The sequence below is a fragment of the Pithys albifrons genome, chromosome 6, assembly GCF_047495875.1.
Source record: "Pithys albifrons albifrons isolate INPA30051 chromosome 6, PitAlb_v1, whole genome shotgun sequence".
Classification (NCBI taxonomy): Eukaryota; Metazoa; Chordata; class Aves; order Passeriformes; family Thamnophilidae; genus Pithys; species Pithys albifrons.
The window spans coordinates 25,700,929-25,719,955 of NC_092463.1; the positions used below are offsets into that span (position 1 = coordinate 25,700,929).

At 43.7% G+C, this 19,027-nt stretch overlaps 1 protein-coding gene across 1 annotated transcript; it reads right to left on the reverse strand.

Moving 5' to 3' along the window:
- Positions 1-6: 6 nt before the first annotated feature.
- On the reverse strand, positions 7-18,739 carry PAX9 (paired box 9). Its single transcript, XM_071559431.1, has 4 exons — positions 18,661-18,739; positions 17,120-17,746; positions 14,728-14,867; positions 7-261 (listed from the first exon to the last, which is right to left on the reverse strand). The coding sequence occupies exons 1-4, from the start codon at positions 18,662-18,664 to the stop codon at positions 7-9; spliced, it is 1,026 nt and encodes a 341-aa protein (XP_071415532.1). The 5' UTR covers positions 18,665-18,739.
- Between the last annotated feature and the right edge of the window lie 288 nt (positions 18,740-19,027).

A 19,027-nucleotide genomic window follows, 5' to 3' on the forward strand; every position in this document is an offset into this window, starting at 1 on the left:
CCTGCATCAGAGAGCAGAGGCTGTGACAGAGTGGCTGCCCTCCCTGGCTGTCTGCATGCCCTTGAATGCCAGAGAGGCAGGGATATCACAACTATGAGGGGACAACGTGGTTCCTCCAGCATGCTGCCAGCTGTGGCTCGCCATGTAGCTGGACGGAGTGGCGCTGTATGTCATGTAAGGTGACACTTGGGCTGGTGTGGCATAGGCAGGCATGGCTGGTGCTGACACGAAACTACTGACAGCTGGGAGGCCATTGGGTGCCTGAAAGGAGACAGAAAGGAAGAACATTTCTGAGAAAGTAAGACTCATCTGATCTGCCCTCAGATGCTGCTGGGGCTTTGTACAAAAAGTAGAACCAGTGGGGTCATTCAGAGAGCAACCCATAACCATTACCCTGAATTTCAGGGGCTCAGTGGCCCCTTCTGCTTTGCTTTTAAGACCAGCCACACCGCTGGGATTGCGCTTCATACTTCTCCTAGCAACCCATCTCAGGACCAGTAGCAGATGTTTAAGGAACACACACCAAGAGCAGGGCAGGAACTGCCAAGATCCCCGTACGTCCACCTACCTTCCCACAAGCTATTGTTCACAGACTCCTAAAAGCCTATGGCTGTATCCAATTGTTACATTTGAGACCTAGTGCTGGAAGGATTTGTCATGAGTTTCTCCCCTCTCTCACACTGAGCACCTTAATCCGCTTGGCAATGAGTCCCATGGGTTGGAGTAGGTGGACTTCAGTATTTATCCACTTTTCCTAAATTTGTGGGCAGGGTGTTGGCCACCTTTGCAGGCCCTGCTGGGTGTGTTGTGGCAGTTTAAGCTGGGTGTGCAGTGACCTCAGCCATACCAACAGCAGGGGAGACTGACCCATCCCAGTACCTCACCCATTCTGGACCCAAAAGAGGGTGGGCTCAGCCCTGACCTGCCACGGACAGGCGCAGGCACAGATCCCGAAGCAGCACTCTGTGGGGTGAAGAGTTAACCAGCAGCTGGGGAGGTGAGTACATCTTAAATTCTTGGGTAGCTGTTGAGAGCAGGAGTCAGAACTGTAATAGTAGTATTATTATTGATGATGTTTTTTTTAAAAGTCTGTTTTATAGATACTTGGGATAAAAACTTGGAAATGTTCTTTGCTCATAGCTCCTCCTGGTTTCAACAGGGCTTCTGTGCACAAAACAATTGCAGGGATGGGTCCTGTCATGCAAGCTGTTTCCCTAGGTCCTTCTGTAGGCTGGGGAGAAGGGTTTATATGTAAATAGAGAAGGGAGAGTCCTTCAGTCAGCCACAGTAGGATTTCACAATTAATGACTCTTTATTTAACTAAAAAGTGCTTGGTGGTTTATTTCACACCCTGAAAATGTTTCTTCAGCAAAACAGGTACAAACGAAGCTCATTTATCTTGCTTAAGTTTTAAATTGTGTAGGGTTTGTTTTAGGATTTGGGGTGGTGTTTTTTTCTCAGAAATGTTTCCTGTCTGAATATGAAAGAAGAGGTATTGATTCAAGCAAATCCCATAGTATCTGCCATTTTTAATCACCTGGTACAACTGGACCTAGCCTGGATAGTGCAAAGTCAAGAAATGAAATCGACTTTTGTTTCTTCTAAAACCTCACATGGTGTTAACATTTCCCTTGTTCAATTCCTGCCTGGATTGCACCTGCCTGAATTTCCAGTATTTACCTTCATAAAGGGCACTGGCCTGTTTTCAGGTTCAAGAGTTTCCTACCAATGTAACTCGCAGTTCCACTGGCTGGACTAGCCTCTCATTGTCATGTGGGAAACCATGCACTAATTCTGCTGTACAGCAATCTAAACAGCAGGAGACAGTAATGAGATCCCAGCCACAAGCCTCCAATAGGAATATAAATTGGTACAAAACATACAGCTGCAGCAGCAACATAACTGTCATTCCAAATCCATAAACACTTTGTTGAAGCTGAACTTGCCTTATTCTTTTGAAAATCCAAATATGTCATCTGACCTTCACCTCCAATTACACATTCCCTATTGTGTCTCAGAATTACTCTTTAGCCTAAGCTCTAAGTATTAGTGTTTGCAACAATACTAATTAATACAAACATGCAAATAATAGCACTGTAAATCAGTACAATTCTTGAACCACATGGAAAATTATTTCATTGAATTTACAGAGAAAAAAAAATGTGTGACCAGACCCAAAAAGCTGTCGATCTCCAGTGCCAATCTCCCTGCCTCTTCCAATGTGTAAACATGAAACAAGAATGAGCACCTTTTTGGGTTTTTTCTAACAAGCATCAACAAAACTCTTTGCACAGAGGCTATAGAGCCATTCAAGTCGGGTTGTTACACTGGGATATCAGGAGCCACAGCCAAAAATATTCTGCACAGAGAAGTACAGAAACCCTGAAGGGTTGGGTATTGGAAGGAGAAAAGTCCCTGAAGTTTTGTAGCCAATCAGACAGCACAAACCTCCAGCCTCTAAAAGTATAAAACAGAAGAGATTTTTTTGACTCTAAGAAGCTACCCTGTTCCTCAGTCTTTCCCGCTGCCGAGGAGCCTGGTACCAAGCAGTGGGCTCAAGGCTGTGCCTGGAAGCCCCATTTTAAGTAGGATTCCTCACTATAAGTGGTCATGTCCCATGAACCTTTGGTTGGTTGTGCTTTTGAAAGGATTCCTCCTAGTTGCAAAGGAGCACATGTCCCTCCAGCCTCCTGTGTTGTCGCTGTTGCACTCCATCACAGAAAAGGCTGGGGAAAGCCAGAACACAACTTTGCTATAGAGAAGAGAAAATGTTTCCCACATGTTGTGCAAACTGCCATGTTGTAGGATGCTCTCCAACTGCTAGGTGCTTCCTCTTGGAGTTGCTCTTTAGAAAAGGAAAATGCTCTAACAGACTCTCATCTCAGGCCTGTAAGTGCATCCTTCAAAGCTGTGCATAGTGTTGCATTATGCTAAGACAAAATACCACTTGATGCAATCGCTTTGCCAAGCACCTCTGCCCACCCCACCACCATAAACCAAGAGTATATGGGTAAAGAAAGGCAACTTTTTGTCCTCAAGAAATTACTTTCTGCTGTTTGCAGTGCTGTGTCCAGAAAAAAAAATCCATGGATTTGATGACTGTGTCTGTACATGTAAATAAAACAGACCAGGACAAATTCTTCATCCCTGAAGATGAGTAGCACCATGCAATACTCAGCCCCACAGCTCACCTCTCTTCTGCCAAAATTGGGGTGTCCTCATCCACATAGCCTGTTGAGCAAGGTCCCTGCACTGTGCCCTGGGGCACTGTCTGGCTGTGTGCTAGTTGGCACAGGCTAGATCTCTGCCAGGCAATGTGCCAACAGGGCACGTCTTTGCTGGCCCACCGATGTCCCACCCCATGTCCTGGCCTCCTGCAGATTCTGCAGAAAAGGCTGCCAGGACTTCCTCAGCAACCAAAAATGGATCACTTTGCATGATTTTAGGCAAATTTGAGCTCCTGAACAGCTCACATTAATACAGACATTGTTGGTAAAAATTTAATCCAATCACACATATGTTCTGTGGTCTTATGGCACAAAGTAAACTAAAAGTGTCTGAACTATAATTATTGGAGAAGCCCAAGTCTCTGAACTATAATTATTGGAGAAGCCCAAGTTTCTGGGTTGTTGTTGATAAAACAGATGGGACTTGACTAAAGATTCACTAGTTTTTGTAAAATTTTAATTTAAAAGCATACCTATCCTGATTTATAACAGCCAGAACAACCCTTTTACACACACACACACACACATGCACACACACACACAAAACTAAAGGCAGGATGTGGAGGCAGTTTTGTAGGGACCACCAGTTGCAACATGTCAGAGGCCAGCAATGCTGGAAAGCTGTTGTTGCTGCATCACTGAATTGGTGAATCATTCGTATTTTTGTTCCTCTGCTACAAAGCTTTACTGCTCAAAACCATGGTTCTGTGGATGCCATTGAGTGCTCTCAGCCAAGCAGGCGACACTGGGATGGGTAGGAACACAGTGTGGTTCTAATTCAGGGAAGGTTTAAGCCGTTGCCACAAAGCAGTCAGAGGCCTCCTCTGACCCAAATTAAGATGAAGGGATAGAGAAACCCTCACCTTCTGTGATTTAAAACTATGCTACTCAAAAAACCTCTCCAAAAAAACCCTCTAATTTTCATCCCTTTCATCTGTGAAGAGCTTGACCCAGTAGTTTTAACTGCAAGACATTTTACTTCTAAACAGCTTTAGATACCAAGTGCAGGTTATCAGAAGGGTTGAATCTGGTCTGTCAATGTCGCACTTTTTACAAACATGACATTCACCTAAAATAAATTGAGGGGATTAAGTTCCATGACCCTGTATATAGTGGATGAATAATTCATCCTGCAGTATTTCAATCAGAGGAAATGAACACCAAAATCCAAACATTCATAATTAGGAGTGCAAGAACACCATGGTGTTTATGGATTTTTAAAACCTTTAGAGCTTGTTTTAAGTGCAGAGGTTCTTGAACCTGGTTTTTAAGTTTTATAAATATTTTTTTCTTAATTTAAACCATCACTTTTCAGTGAAAATCTAATTTTTTAAAGCAAACAAACAAACATGTAGCTCTAACTGAACTGGAACCTCTGTTGTGCAAGAGATAAGGGTTCCTGGGCTTAGTCTGGGGCTTCCACAAAGATCAGAGAGAAAAATTTGCTCTGAATTGCTGCTTTTTTGTTGTTGCTGTTAAGTCAACAGATGGAATAAGTATTTCCAAACTTTAGGGCTGTGTTTGAAACATGGAACACATGACCTCCCACCAATTCTCAAATTCAGTTACACTTTCTCTCAAAGATACCAGCAAAACAACAGTGATTGGGTCAAAATCACAAGCTGGGTCTGATGCCTTTCTGAGAAGTTGCTGCTGATACATGCCAGTGACAGTGAAGGGAATATCATCAAAGCCACGACGGACATAACGCCTTGCTCTACATCACATAAAATGATGCTGCTGAAACAAGCAAGCTGCACATATTTTCACCAGTAAAGGAGTTGGTTCAGTAGTGTTAATGGTTGCCATCTTTAGTTTTAGTCAGTTTAGGTACAATACCAATTAGAGACAACCTTTTTTGTCATTGTTTTCAGTCTGTTTGAGATTTGCAGCACAGAGGGAGTGGATGGATGAAAAGCACATCTAGAATTAAACTCATGGGAATGTCTTTGGAACAAGTGATTTTCATTAACTGTTTGGACTCAAAGTCAGAATGGTTCCTCCCCAAACCAAAAGTAACCACCGCACACACCTGGATTTGTATTAGGAAGGTTATGCTTGTATAATGTGTTGCACAGCTTCAGTCTCCTCTCTCTTGCATGGTAAGAAGATACAGGGTACAAACTTTCTGCACAAACTTTACAATGAACCCACATGAGACAAACTGCTTTGGTTTTTTCTACTTTGTTTACAGAGGAACCAGAGAAATACACAAACTAGAGTCCACTTTCAGTCATCATGTTATAAATTCAAATTCTATATTGTAATGAATCAATATTATTTTTATTTCATCCCCTTCCCTACTTTTCCTTCTCTGACTTTTCTTGCTAGTTATGTCTTCTCTCAGTATTAAAATTTGACCATCTCCTCTCTTCCCTTCCTATGTGGCTTCTAAATGTCTCAGAAAATGACCCAGAGTTGTAACATTCAAAATCATTCCTGTATTTACGTTAGTTATCATCCATAGCAATAATGCAAATTATCTCATTAATACAAATGAGAGCAGATCTGATGACACAAGTGGATGCCACCTCAATTTTATAGTCTAAAGTAAGTGCCCAAAAGATGTAAATTATTCTTCTTATTTTAAAGTTGTTATTATTAATAATTACTTAAATTACTTGCCCATTGTAATATAATTGTTATTTTATTAAATAGATCATCTATTGCATAGTGTAAGACTGCATGCTTGACAGGAGTATTCTAAATGACTATGTAAAAAAAAAGTTTCTGTAGAAATAGCATAAGCTTCAAAGCTCAATTTACCTAATTCACCAGCCCTAATGAGCCTGGACAGTGACTCAGCCCAAAGTCCCCTGCTGCAGTCAGCATAAGTTCAGTCTGTGTCATGGCTTCGGGAACACACCTCTGGTGAATAAGGTTGCTGTTTTGTATGTATTTCTCAATCATAATACTGACTTGGATGTAATGAATCCTTCCTGTCCTTGGATCAGCAAGCTCAGCACATTGCCTTGATCCTGCATCACAGACCTTTTCCCTGAAAGCAATTTAAACAAATCTGTGGAGGTACCACAGCCGCCTTAATGAGAGGAGCAGCTCCCCAGCAAAGCGGAGATCTGGCAGTAGGTTTCTCTGCAGTGATGCTACCACCACTCCACAGAGACAAACACCTTCTCACTGCTGTTTTTTCAAAATTAAAACTAAAATTAAATTGTTTTAGCAATTTCTGGAAATGATGAACCTTTTCTGAATGTCCTGATAATGCAGTCACAAAGTAGCTACTGCAGAAGTCATTTTTTCCACAGAAACAGAAAAGCATAGCAGGGAGCAGAGTTGAATATCTAGTCCTACAATCAGAACAGTAAATTACCATAAAAACCCAGAAGACATCTCATGTTCTTAAAGACATGCACGTAACCAGTCAAAAAGGTTATGGCAACAAGACTAGGAGAAATCAAACACAAACTGTAAACATCAGGGAATCAAACATGTTAAATCTCCCTTTTTAATTGAAGGTTAAATAAGATTTATAAATCAAACCAACTTATGGGATGCCAAGGGAAGAGTAAACAAACTTTGCAAGTAAAACAGCAGGAGCAGGCCTGTAATGGAAGTGCCGTTTAGAAAAATGGCATTAGCAAATTATCTAAGTAATTCATCCAGGCTTTTTAAAAAGTTTTTAAATTAATAACCTTAAATAATATTTTTGTAGAAATTGTAGTTAACTAAATTAGAGCTAAATTCTGAAGCTGCAATTTAGTGCTACAGCATCAAAGGGAAAAATTACATGATCCTACAAACAGTCGTTCAGACCAGTGTTCCACTAATGTGCCTACACAGGCAAGTCAGACTTGCCTAAAGAAGGAAAATTACAAAAGTGAGTCCTGAGTAAATTTCCCCAGCTTACAGTAACACTTTTTCTTAAAAATAGTTTTAAGAAAGATGTTATAAAATTGTTTAGATGTATGTGAATAACCTAGTCAGAGTTTACTCTGAAAATCAGGGTTTTCTTTTTATAGTGCTGGAAAAGTTTCTTGCAAAAATATTTTTGTATTAAGTTATATGTCTGCATTTTTAGATGAATTAACTTATTTTATTAAACTATTCCCCCTTAATTTTCTATTGATTTCAGTGCAAGCAGGAGAGAATATAGCATAGTCTGAAAAATTAAGACATTGCCATTAAATAATTTTATATCCAAAAAATCTTAAACAGAAGGGTTTAAACAGAAGGGTTTGTGGGTAGAATATTACTTTAAAACATATGCCATTATTTTCAAGAGTTAACAGTGATAAGACATTGGAATTGAGGAGCTTTTAAAAATAACACATGGGCGAGGGGTTTGGAGTTGTTCTGTTGCTCAGCTGAGCTGAGTTGATTTCCAGAAGAGTGAGCTATGAAAAATGGGAAGAGACCTTTCAAAAATGGAGAATTACAGTATTTCTCTTTCACTGTAAGGTACGGAAAGCAATGCTGGTATTCTAGTTGAAGTCACAATTAAAATGAAGTTCTTTGCATGCTCAAGTGCATTAGGATTCCAAACATTATTAGCTACTCAATCTTACACAGTATCTCTTAAAAGATGCCATTTTCTTTACAGTTATTTTTCCTGTTATTAAATTCAATGCATAACAATGTACTGCATAAGAAAATCACACTACTTCCTACTAAAATAAAGTTCACTCCTTTAATAATGAGCAGATGCCATTCCCCATGTTTAATATGCTTTTTTTATGAATTTAAAGTTTTTTCCTTTACATATAGGCATCCCCAGCTGCACTGAATAACACAGAAATCAGATAATATCAATTGACTGTTTAAACTATAGTTGGGACATGCATCAAGATCACTCTTGATTATATTTTCTTATCAAGTTTTAAATCTCAGCTTCTTCAGGGAAATAAAATCCCAGTTTTGGAAATAGTAATGGTAACTTGAATTTATACACCATCACAAATCCTTTCCTAAAGGAGCCAGGGGCATTTTATGTCTTTTCCAAAACAAACTCCGGCAGAAACAAAAAGAGAAAAAAAAAAGAGAAAAAAAAAGGAAAAGGGGGGGGGTGGGAGAAGGGCACACACGCCACTCTTTCTCTGAGGCTGAGGAATCTAATACAAAAAAAAACATAGGAAAAGAAAGGTAGGAGAAAAGGAGAAAAAGGCATGGTGGATAAGACAGACAAAGGTTATTGTAAAACCTGAGCACATTCTGAGGGAAAAGAGGCGAGCAAGTATTTCCAGTCCTTCTTCAGAAGTAGGATGAGTTTAGAAACTTTCACAGTAGAGTGAGATCTACCACACACAGCACTCCAAGCACTCACTAGTACGTCCACATAAAATGTTTCCAAATATAGGCTATTTTGCCAGGTCTTTACATTCACTGAATGGTTGCTTTCCTTTCATACTTCTTGTTGAGAAGAATAGTATAAATGGAAGTCACTGCCTTTCTAATAATCTTGGATATATTCTATTATTTAACAAACCTCACAATCAGACTACCTCAAAGTGGAATGAAAATAGATTCTGTTTGCTGTGACCAAAAAGCCTGATTCTGATGACAAAGACACAACTTAAGTCCCCTTATACAGATATACTGTGCTTATGAGGACAATAGAAAAGCACAAGAGGAAAAAAAATCATGTAATATAGGCAAACTCCTTTGAGTGGGAATTAACAACAGATTCCCACAGCTTTTGCACAATAATTTCCCCTTGGTCTTTTGGCCAAATCTGGAGTTGGGCAGGGCACACATGGACATTAAACAGGCAAATACACTAGAAGGAATAAACATTTGTTCTTTCTATGCTGTTGGTTAACACTATAATGTATTATCAAAAGCTTCTATGAAGAATGCCTTCTTAATATCACATATTTAACAATATGTTGTAATTTCAATATGGCATTATTTAAATGAAACAGAGGTTGGAAGAGGAGGCTTACAGACAGAGACACTTCAAAGGGGTCCTTGATGGCTAGAAGCTAGGCAAATATGGGGTCAAACTGGTAAAGTCTCCACTTTGTTCTGTTCATGGATAACCAAAAGAACATTCTCCTATGTCTAACAAATCTCTGATGCTGCAGAGGCAGTTACTAAGAAGCTGGTAAATTAAGAAGGATGAAATCACAGCCCTTCAATTATTGAATGCCTATGTTCATTATGAGTAGGTATGCAGGTGATTCCTAAAAACTGATAAATTGCCAAAAGAGACAAATTCAAACACACCATAAAGTCTTTGTATACTTGCCAATCTACTGCAAGAATCAGAAGACTGAACAGATCAAGATCTAATCCTCCTGCTACTGGCACTCTGGTCCTTGGCTATGATAGCTATCTCCCATCATTCCCACCTTACAATTCCTGGTCCTGTTTGTCATGGAGGAGCTCCTGGTAGGTTGGCGCCCTTTGAGCAGAGGGTGCTCAGAGTGCAGTTTGAGTGTCATTATACCATTCACTCACCTCTCTGACTTTCTTTATTAGTTTCATCCGGGTGGAGTGCCCTGAAGCCATGTGGGTTGGTGGGCAGGGCACTGTGTTTTGGCCGTGGAAGCAGGTGGCCAGTAAGAGGCAGGTCTCACAATTGGGGTTCGAATGGGGTGCCATCCAGATCACCTGGGAAGGAATCGGGTGCATGTAGTGGGATCAGCTCATCCCCCTCACCCACAACATGCAATGACATGGATGCCTAGACCTTGAGCGAGCCATCTTAGTGACAGTATTTTAATAGCAGGCCTGGTCTGGAGATCCTAATGACATTGACACAGAACCAGTCTCCAAGCCAAGGTCTGAACCCCTGCACCTGACTCTGCTAACAATGCTGCTAGCTACTGTGGCAAGAAAGCAAATAAGCAACTCTCCTGAACAGCTTCAGCCCCCCTCCCACCTGGATATGACTGAGGAGCAGTAGGTGTGGATCTTTATCACTGATGGATTTTACACAGACCCATAGCAGGAATCCAACTGCCTGGATCCTGAGTTAGAATATAGGATGCCAAATAGTCATGTTTATTAACATTTGCCATAAATTATCTGTGTAGGAGGATCATGTAAGTGGCCATAACATTTAAGGTTACATTTCCATGTTATTCCCAAAGAAGTCACCATTTGTTGTGGGTTCTAAACACTGCAGATACAATTAGAGATGCGTGGCCACCAAATATATAGTTCATAGTTCATCTACAAATGAACAAAGATCAGGAACTAAATATCTACATTGCCTACATTTTTGTGCAAATAATTGCCCAGAATTGCACCCTTAATTATTTGCAACCACTTGCCCTAAAATGGAGCCTTCCCTTTATGTGCTTACAGCATATGGAACTCATGACCCTCTGTTAGAATGCAGCCTAAGGACAGGGAAGGATATACCAGCAAAGCTGAAAAGTCAAGCCCCTAACAGCTGATGAAGTTCAGCTGAGACAGAATAAAGGCAATTGCTACTTAGAAGTTTGTCCAATATGTAAGAGGAAGATTTCATTCAAATCATGTTCTCAAGCACTTCTGAATTAGGAGGAGTGTTTTTGCAGCTCCAGTTGGTTTGGGATCCAGCCTCCGAACAATGTACCATTTCCAGGAGTGAGCTTGCAATATGCACTTGCTCTTAGACCCACCCCCAACTAGAAGCTTTTTTCCATTAATGAGTATCAGTTCCCTTTGGCAATGTGCACATCTGCTTCCTACAATGCACACAGAAAGTAATTCTGAAAAATAAACTATTTCTAAGCTATTTGTCTCTCAGCAAATCATACAGACACACGTCAAATCATCTGCATTTCTTACATGTGTAAATTCAGAACACAGTTTTTTTAGTTTTCACATCTATGATTTTAGTCCAGAAAGTCACAAACATCAGATGTCTGAAAACTGCATTTTAAGTATAAGTTGTTAAGCGTTTTAATTTCAAACACAGGTTATAAATGGATTTGTATTGCAGTCATTTCAGCTATTTTTTTCCTCAATGAAGCTGTCAGTATAAGTTGTGTAATGCAAAAATATACTCCGAATATTCACCCTTTGTATCAATAGTGTAAATATATGTAGAAGCCCCTCAACACTAAAAAAGTGACTCTCCATATAAGTACTGCAATATAACTGAGCTCTGTATGAAATGTGTATGATCCAAAACTGTCAAGCTCTCAGCAAAATCTGTTTTCCTTTTCAATTTCTTTGATTCATAGTTGCCTGGTTTGCAAAGCCATATGACAAATTTGTGAGTATGATGCACTAAGAAAATTATGCAATTGTTTATGTATAAATGACAACTTGGGACATCAGGTATCTAAAACTGAATAGAAAGTTGATAAGGCACGTCTCTGATTTTCTGGGGGATCTTTTGTACAGAATCATAGACTGCCAGGAAGAGCTTTCAACTCCCGAAACCCAAATACTGAACAGCACCACAAACAAAAGCCCCAGAGACACCAGGAAATTTGCAATCCTCAAAATGAAAAATGTTCTACATCCAGAAGTTCAATTCCCGGATAAACTAGTGTGACTGCATATTGCTAAGGCAACAATGTGAAGTCTTCCAGCCTTTTTTGTAAGTGCATTCTCACTGATGTGTGGGGCAAGGGCTGAAACATAGCACTTGGAACCCACTGGAGAGGTCAGCCTTGGCTACTGTCTGACAAATCTGGGAGGTCAATAAGAGTTTTGCCTAAAAAAGCCTACAGGGTTCCATGTCTCAAAATAAATGTATATCATTTGAAAGAAGGATTCAAATAAATATATTTTTAAAGTACAGAAGACCTTATTCTTTGGTCTCAATTTTTCTAGTCTTTGTCATGCAGTGGGACTTTCCACGGCACTTTGAGAAGCAAAATACTGTCTGCCATGACTAAGTCTGAGGAACAAGGCTTTCACTCACCTAGTAGTTATGGAATGATCTGCAACCTATGGACAGGTGTACTTTGAACGTTGCTGATGCTTAATGTGTAGATGATATTTGTTGGAAACAGCAGAATTACCTATCACTCATGCAAAATCCATTGTTAATGTGCTTGAGAGCACATTCCATCTGCTCCTGTTGTGAAATGGGAAAGCCTAAGATAAACATGCACGCTTGATTCCCTGCTGCTCTAGTCCTGTTGCAGGCACCTCTGATTTTGGTAATACAGATATAAAACTGGATTATAACAAAACAGTAACTTCTCTTCTCTGGGGGAAATCTGATGTCTACCTCCTGAAGACCCAGCTTTGGTAGTGAGCTTTGCCCAAAGGAGATGAAGAAAACAGCATTTACCCTGAAGTACAAAGACCTATTTCACCATAGTTCTTCTGGCATATAAATTATGGCTATGGCTTCTCCATTTTTGTACAATCATTCCAGATACCCCTTTGCTAGATTCACACCAATGAACCAATACTCCTTCCTGTCCCAAGCTAATCTATTTATACCAAAACAGTACACATCGCAGAAGACCATACAGAGATCCAAGGACATCAGAGTCTTTACTGTCACAGACTGTTCGTGTTACAGACCTCAGACTCACTGCATTTCAGTTGATGGACAGTTAGTAAGTCAGTGCAATGTGCAGCAAGAATTTTGTTTATAAACTTCACTTTGCACTGGCTGGAACAAATCTTGTGGCAAAAAGAATGTGGCAAAAGCTGCAAAAAAGTCACATTTTCCCATCCTTATTTGAAACATTTTTTTTCTGAATACATTCTAAATTACCATGGTAGTGAATTTGTGACAGGCAAAGAAATTAATGCACATTTGAATGAATTCTTTGGAAAGCAAGTCTGAATACTACATGAATAGACTGGTCTGTATGTTAGAACTTTCCAAAGGCAAATCATGTTTATCCATATTATTACAGGGAAGGAGCTGGGGCGAATATCCTCTGTATGTTCTTTTAGTGAGCAGGGTTCTGAATATGGCTTTTCTGCCCTTTTAAACTCTCTGGACAATGTATTTTGATAAATTAATTCCACTTTATTAATAGAAATTTGTTCCATTTTAAAGTAATGAGTATGTTTAAATTACATTTATCAGAAGATCTTTCAGGTTGAACAAAACATTAAGGTGTGACTGGTATTGACAGTTGAACAGTGATATATTATGGAGATTAAATCATATATATTGAAAGAGTGAAAAAAGAAAAGAAAATATAAAAAATAATTTTCAACACCAGCATTGAAAATAATCCGATTGACATAACACTGTTCCTCAACACATTTGTTGAGATAAATGAGATCCAATAGAGGCAATGGTTTAGATTCTATGAGCAAGATCCCGTGAATATTTCAACAGGATCATGTGCAGAAGGCCCAGACTGCAACCTAAGGCTATGAAGCTGCAGTATAGCAATCCTTACAGAATAGTGATGAACTATTTCCATTTTTTTAATGACTGCTAAGACTTATTTTCATCTTTAAAGAAAATTGTACAGAGGAGTATTAACTTCCAAGTCTGACCCTAACCATACAGTCACCACTATACTACCATGTGCAATATTTGTGATATGAAATGAACAGAATAATAACGGGATAATAGGAAAATGTAATACAAAACAAACAGGACAGCCTTGGGGTCTACAGTATTTCTCACTCTGCCTAGTTCACCTCTTTGCAAGCGTTTCCGCAGTTTGAGATCCACATCTTAAAAGTGAAAGGGTCTGATTCGTCTGCTCTCAGCACCAAACAAGAGCTACAAAAGTCTCCTCGACGTGGAATCTGAAACCTGACACAGAACGCGCAAAAAATGTTCAAAACCTCTGTCTCTGAATGGGAAAAATGCTAAGCAGGAATCATGGGTTTTCCTCAAGATGGTTATAAGTGCAACACATGAGTGGCCAGGAATCCAGTGTGTCTGAAAGACCTCTGATGCTTTTGAGATGTTTCCATCGCATGGAAAAAACGTTTTCAAAACCTGTGTTTTCCCAACCAGTAACAGCTGAGCCTTTTATAGCTTTTCTCCTGGCATGTGATTTGATTAGCAAGTACAAAGATTTAGACAGAGATTTATTAAGTAACAGATATATTGTACTGTAATTAAAACGTAGGAAATTCGCCGTCTACTTAAGCGTTTAAAATGCTTAATGTAGGAAGCAATTACACCTCATTTTCAAATTATTCCCCTGCCTACAGAGCACGCTGCGGACAGGGTAAAAGGCGGCTTTAAGGGCGGCGACGGCGACGGCGGGACGTGCCCGCTGGCCCGGCAGAGGCGGGGGCAGAGCCCCGGCGGGAGGCGCAGCGGGGGTCAGTGGCGGCGGTTCTCGGGCGCCTGCTGTGCGGGCTGTGCGCGGGCAGCCCGGGACGCGATCGCTGCCATTCCGCCAGCCCTTCGGCCATCGGGAGCAAGGCGGACTGCGCGTTGTTGGGGACTGCTGGAGGGCTGCCGGGTGCCGCGGCCACCGGACCGAAGGAGGGAGCGGAGAGAGGAGCGAAGGAGAGAGCCAGGCTCTTTCCCGACGTCGCCTGTCTTTGCAAACCAAAACCGAGGAAAGTCTGGCACCGGCTCCAAACCGACGGCGGCAGCCCGAGACCGAGCTCAGGGGCCCTGTGCATCACCGCCCGCCCCTCCCTCTCTCTTTACCTGGCTGTACTTGGCCTCCTGCTCAAGGGAGCTCTTCTCCAACCCGCTCACGGCGTGCTGGGCCGGCGGGTGGAAGCTGTTGCGGCCCAGGCTGCTCCATTCCTCCACTTTAGGGCTGGGGTAAGGCGAAGTATCGCTCACTGCCGGAAAACAAGGAGGGAAGAGGGAGTTAGTCGCAGAGGCCTGGATGCAGAGATGGAGATGCCTTTGCCGGGGGATGGAGACGGCTACACCTCTCCCCATGCGACGCATTCTGTGAGGAAGAGCTAATGAGAAGGCGGTCCCCTGCCCGCCACATCTCCCTGAGCCTCCCGGAGTGGAGGATCCGTGGGCGGAAGGCAGTTGGGTCCCTCTGTGCCAGCGATCACCAGTCGAGCCCGGAGCTGGCTGGGTTCGCTAGTTGCAGCGTCCCTGCACTGGCGGAACGGAGCTGCCGCCTGGCACTTGACCCCCGGGATCTTCTAAGGAGGATTTACGGCAGTCGCCTCGTGGGTTTCGCGAGTCAGAGGACAAACGATACCCCGTTAGAAAAAGTCCTGAAACGGCTGCAGTTGAACGAGGTTCAAAACAAATTTGGGGAGAAAAAAACCTCACGAAATTAAACAGATAAAATAAATACATTTTAAAAATAAAAAGGAAAATAAAAGGCGGAAGATACGAAAGAAGGCAGGAAAAGAGGTAACAGTCTTACTATTTACACGGGCATTAGCGGCAGCACGGGAATACCGGGATGTTTTGCAGGCGCACAAATTCCCTGAGCCCCACCGTGAAGCCCGGCATGGGGGGAGGGGAAGTCCTCCCCCGAGCCCCGCGCTCGGCCGCGTTGGAGCCGCCGTGAGAAGGGGCTTTCCCGCGACAGCACCTCGCTCGGCCCCTCGCCGGGCTGAGAGAACGCACAAATCTGAAGTTGTCTTAAGAAATTTAACTCTCTCAGAGAGAGCCCTTTTCTGCTGATCTCACACTTTCCCATGAATAGGGGCTTCCTTTCCGTGTCAACAAGGTCAGTTTATCCTATAAATCAAGGGCGAACAGCCCCCATCTGCAGCATTGGCCACTCCGCAGCGCCAGCTCTCTGATGGAAAAGGGAGGGGGAAGACTTCACATTGCAGAAAGATGTGTGCCCCTGCGAGGGCTGAGGGAGACAGGGCAGATACCGACGCACCCGGCAGCACCGTCAGAAGCCTGCCTACCAATGTGGTGTAACTAGAAGAGGAACTCGCTCAAAAAAGCAACTCAAGAAAAAAACTTCAATTTCTCATGTGATTGTAATGTTCTTATTCTTTTTAATGTTCTTTGCCAAAACTACCTCTCCCCAGCACAGAAGGGATTGCCAGGAGCGTATTTGTTAAAGTCGACAAAGAAACAAACACGTTTTTTGTGCCAGTGTGGTCTGAGTACAAAGTTTATATCGTGAAGGGCAAAGAAGGAAACTTACAGTTTTTGTATGATTGAATATAAATAAAACATACTTGTGTGCGTGTGTTGCTTGAAAAAATATCACCTTTCTGAGGAAAAAAAATTATTCTGCTTTGCCAAAGAATCCATTTTGCATTTGATCTGCTGCTAGGATCAGATAGTTGCTGTTAAAAATGCAGTGAAAACAGAAATCACAGCCCTCAGTCCTATCCCTTCCACTAATTGTCAGGAAAGAGTGGGACACAGACATGGCTGTAGACGAAGGTTATTTTGGTCTGCTGTTTTAACCACTTTCACTGTTAGTTCACTGGCAGAGACCGAAATGGAAAAAATGTCCCTTTCTTTGCAGCTAAGCATAGCAAGCAGCCAGGAGACGCGACGCAGTTTCCAGGAAGAGGAACAGAAAGAAGGTAAAAGGGGTAAAAGAGACAAATCTTGAGGCTTTAGTTTTCCTGGACCACCGCTTCGGAGAGAAATACAGCACAGAATGAAAGCAATTAGGTGACATTTGAACTTCCTGCCGGAGCAAATTTGGCCTGATGGCGAAAACTACAGAATACGGACTTCTCGGTAACGCCAAGACGGCGCTCGTGACCGGAGAGCAGCAGCGAGCCTCGGTCAGGACGAGGACCGGGACCGGACCGAGTACGCTCTGGTACCGCCGCACCCCAGGCCCTTCCCTCCGATCAGGATCGCCACTTCTCGGGTCAGAACATTTGACCGGATCATGACCGATATGTACTGTTTGCTGATCCCCCTGTAGCCCACCCCAGGACCTCTGGTCTGCCTACTTTCCGAGACACATCCTCCGGCAAGCTCAGTGCCCGGCCCGTGCTGGGGAAAACGAGAGTTTTCACGAATCAAAGCACTAAACCAACCTTCTGACCCTCGGGAGCGAAAGAACCCAGGAGCAGGCAACCAAAACACCCCGGCCCTATCTGGCTGTTTCTGCGGCCCCGGGTCCCACTCTCCTCACCTTGGTCTGTGATGGACCGGATCCCCAGGATGTCTGTCACCGAGTGAGAGGACGGCCACGTCCTAGGCACGGCCATAGTGCTGGGGATCGCCGGAACCCCGGGAGGTGTGGACACCTTGGCTCCTGTAGCAGTGATGGGGCTGGGATAGGGGTAGATGTGGTTGTAGGGCAGAGCAGGCTGTGGGGTCGGCTGGTGTTGCTTGTAGGACTCGTAGTGACTCTGCTGAGACAGGCTGCCGATTTTGTTCCGGAGAATGCGGCTGATGGAGCTGACCGACGGCACGTTGTACTTGTCACATACGCCATCGGCCAGCAGGCGATCCCGGATCTCCCAGGCGAAGATGCCCGGATCCCTTTGTTTGTAGGTCCGGATATGTTTTACCACCGTGGGAGTGGTAACTCGAGGCTTGCTGCCTCCGATAGCCCCTGGTAGGATGGAGCCAGTCTCGTTGTAACGAGCCAGGATTTTGCTGACACAGCCGTGGGAAACGCGGAGCTGCCGGCTGATGTCACACGGCCTGATACCCAGTTGTGCCAGTTCCACAATCCGCAGCCTGATGGCATTGGGCAGGGGTCTCCCGTTGACAAACACCCCTCCGAGCTGGTTCACTTCCCCGAAGGCAGGTTCTGCAAACAAATGCACAGACATAGCCGTCGGACACGGCGAACGGCTCAGAAGGGGGCGTCTGAGCTGCTTCTCATCACAGACAGATGTCACAGACAGGGACCCCCTCCGGTCACTCCATGGACACTTCTTTATGATAGTGGGATGTCCCCGAAACTGATAGAGAAGGGAGGGAAAGAGATGCCAGGGGAGAAAAAAAAAGTAAAAAAAGAAAAGTTTTAAAAAGTGCGGGGGGGGGGGGCGGGGGGGGGGAGGGGGGGAAGGAGGAAAGAAAGAAAATCCGTAGCAAAAAATGTCGAAGCTCTCCAGACTGTGCATTATCAAGCGTACTCAGAATTCTAAAAAGCACATTCCAGAGATGAAAAACGAGATCGCCCCAACAGACATGTCAATTTTATTACCACAGGAAAAAGGAACGCGAAGAAAACAAAAAGAAAAGAAAAACACTTTCGAATACGTGGGGGAGGGGGAGGAAGGAAAAGCAGTCGAGGAAATTGTTCTACATCTTGGGAGAGACGAGGGCAGCGAGGTGCTTCTGAATCGCGACTAACTTTAAGACCGTTCCTGGTGCTGTTAGCGCCTCTCGCTTAACAGCACTATTACATCGGGCTGTAAAACACACGTGCGAAAAAGTTAACTGCTACGATCGGTGTCAGGAATAATATACAACGTGTCACGGGCTCCAGCCATCCGCTCGGTTGCGATCCTGCCTCGCACTCGCCTAATAGCACTAATAACAAACCCAGTAGTCATTAGCTCTCTCTCTCTCCTGCTCCTGACCCTCAACGTGTTCTTACAACTTGTAGGAACACGAACAAAGTCAATAAGGGAGCCACGGCGGCGGCAGATGACGGCGCATGGGTGCTCCCCCTCTCTTGACAGCACTTGAACCCTCCTGCGGCTCCCGGCCACTTACCCATTCCTCTGAGCGGGGCACCTCGAGGGCGGCCCTAAATCCCAACGAATCCCTATGCCCGGGCACTGGCTCGCAGCCTCCTGCGCTCCCGGCTGCACTGGCCTCGAGCCTCTCTGACCTCCGCCGAGGAGAAAGTAGGGGCGTGAAGGGAGGGGTAAATGGCTACAAGGAAATCTGCATCCCGACGAGAGAGCCTTGACTTCTGCATTTCAACCTCAGGGCAGCGTGGGCAGGACCGGGCTGGGCTGGCCCGTAGCCCACCGCCCCATCCGAGCCCGCCCCCGAGGGCGGCCCCACCGCTCAGCTGCCCTCCCAGTGGCCAGAGGAGATGACGGACAGCGCTGCGGCGGCGGCTCTTCCGCTCCCG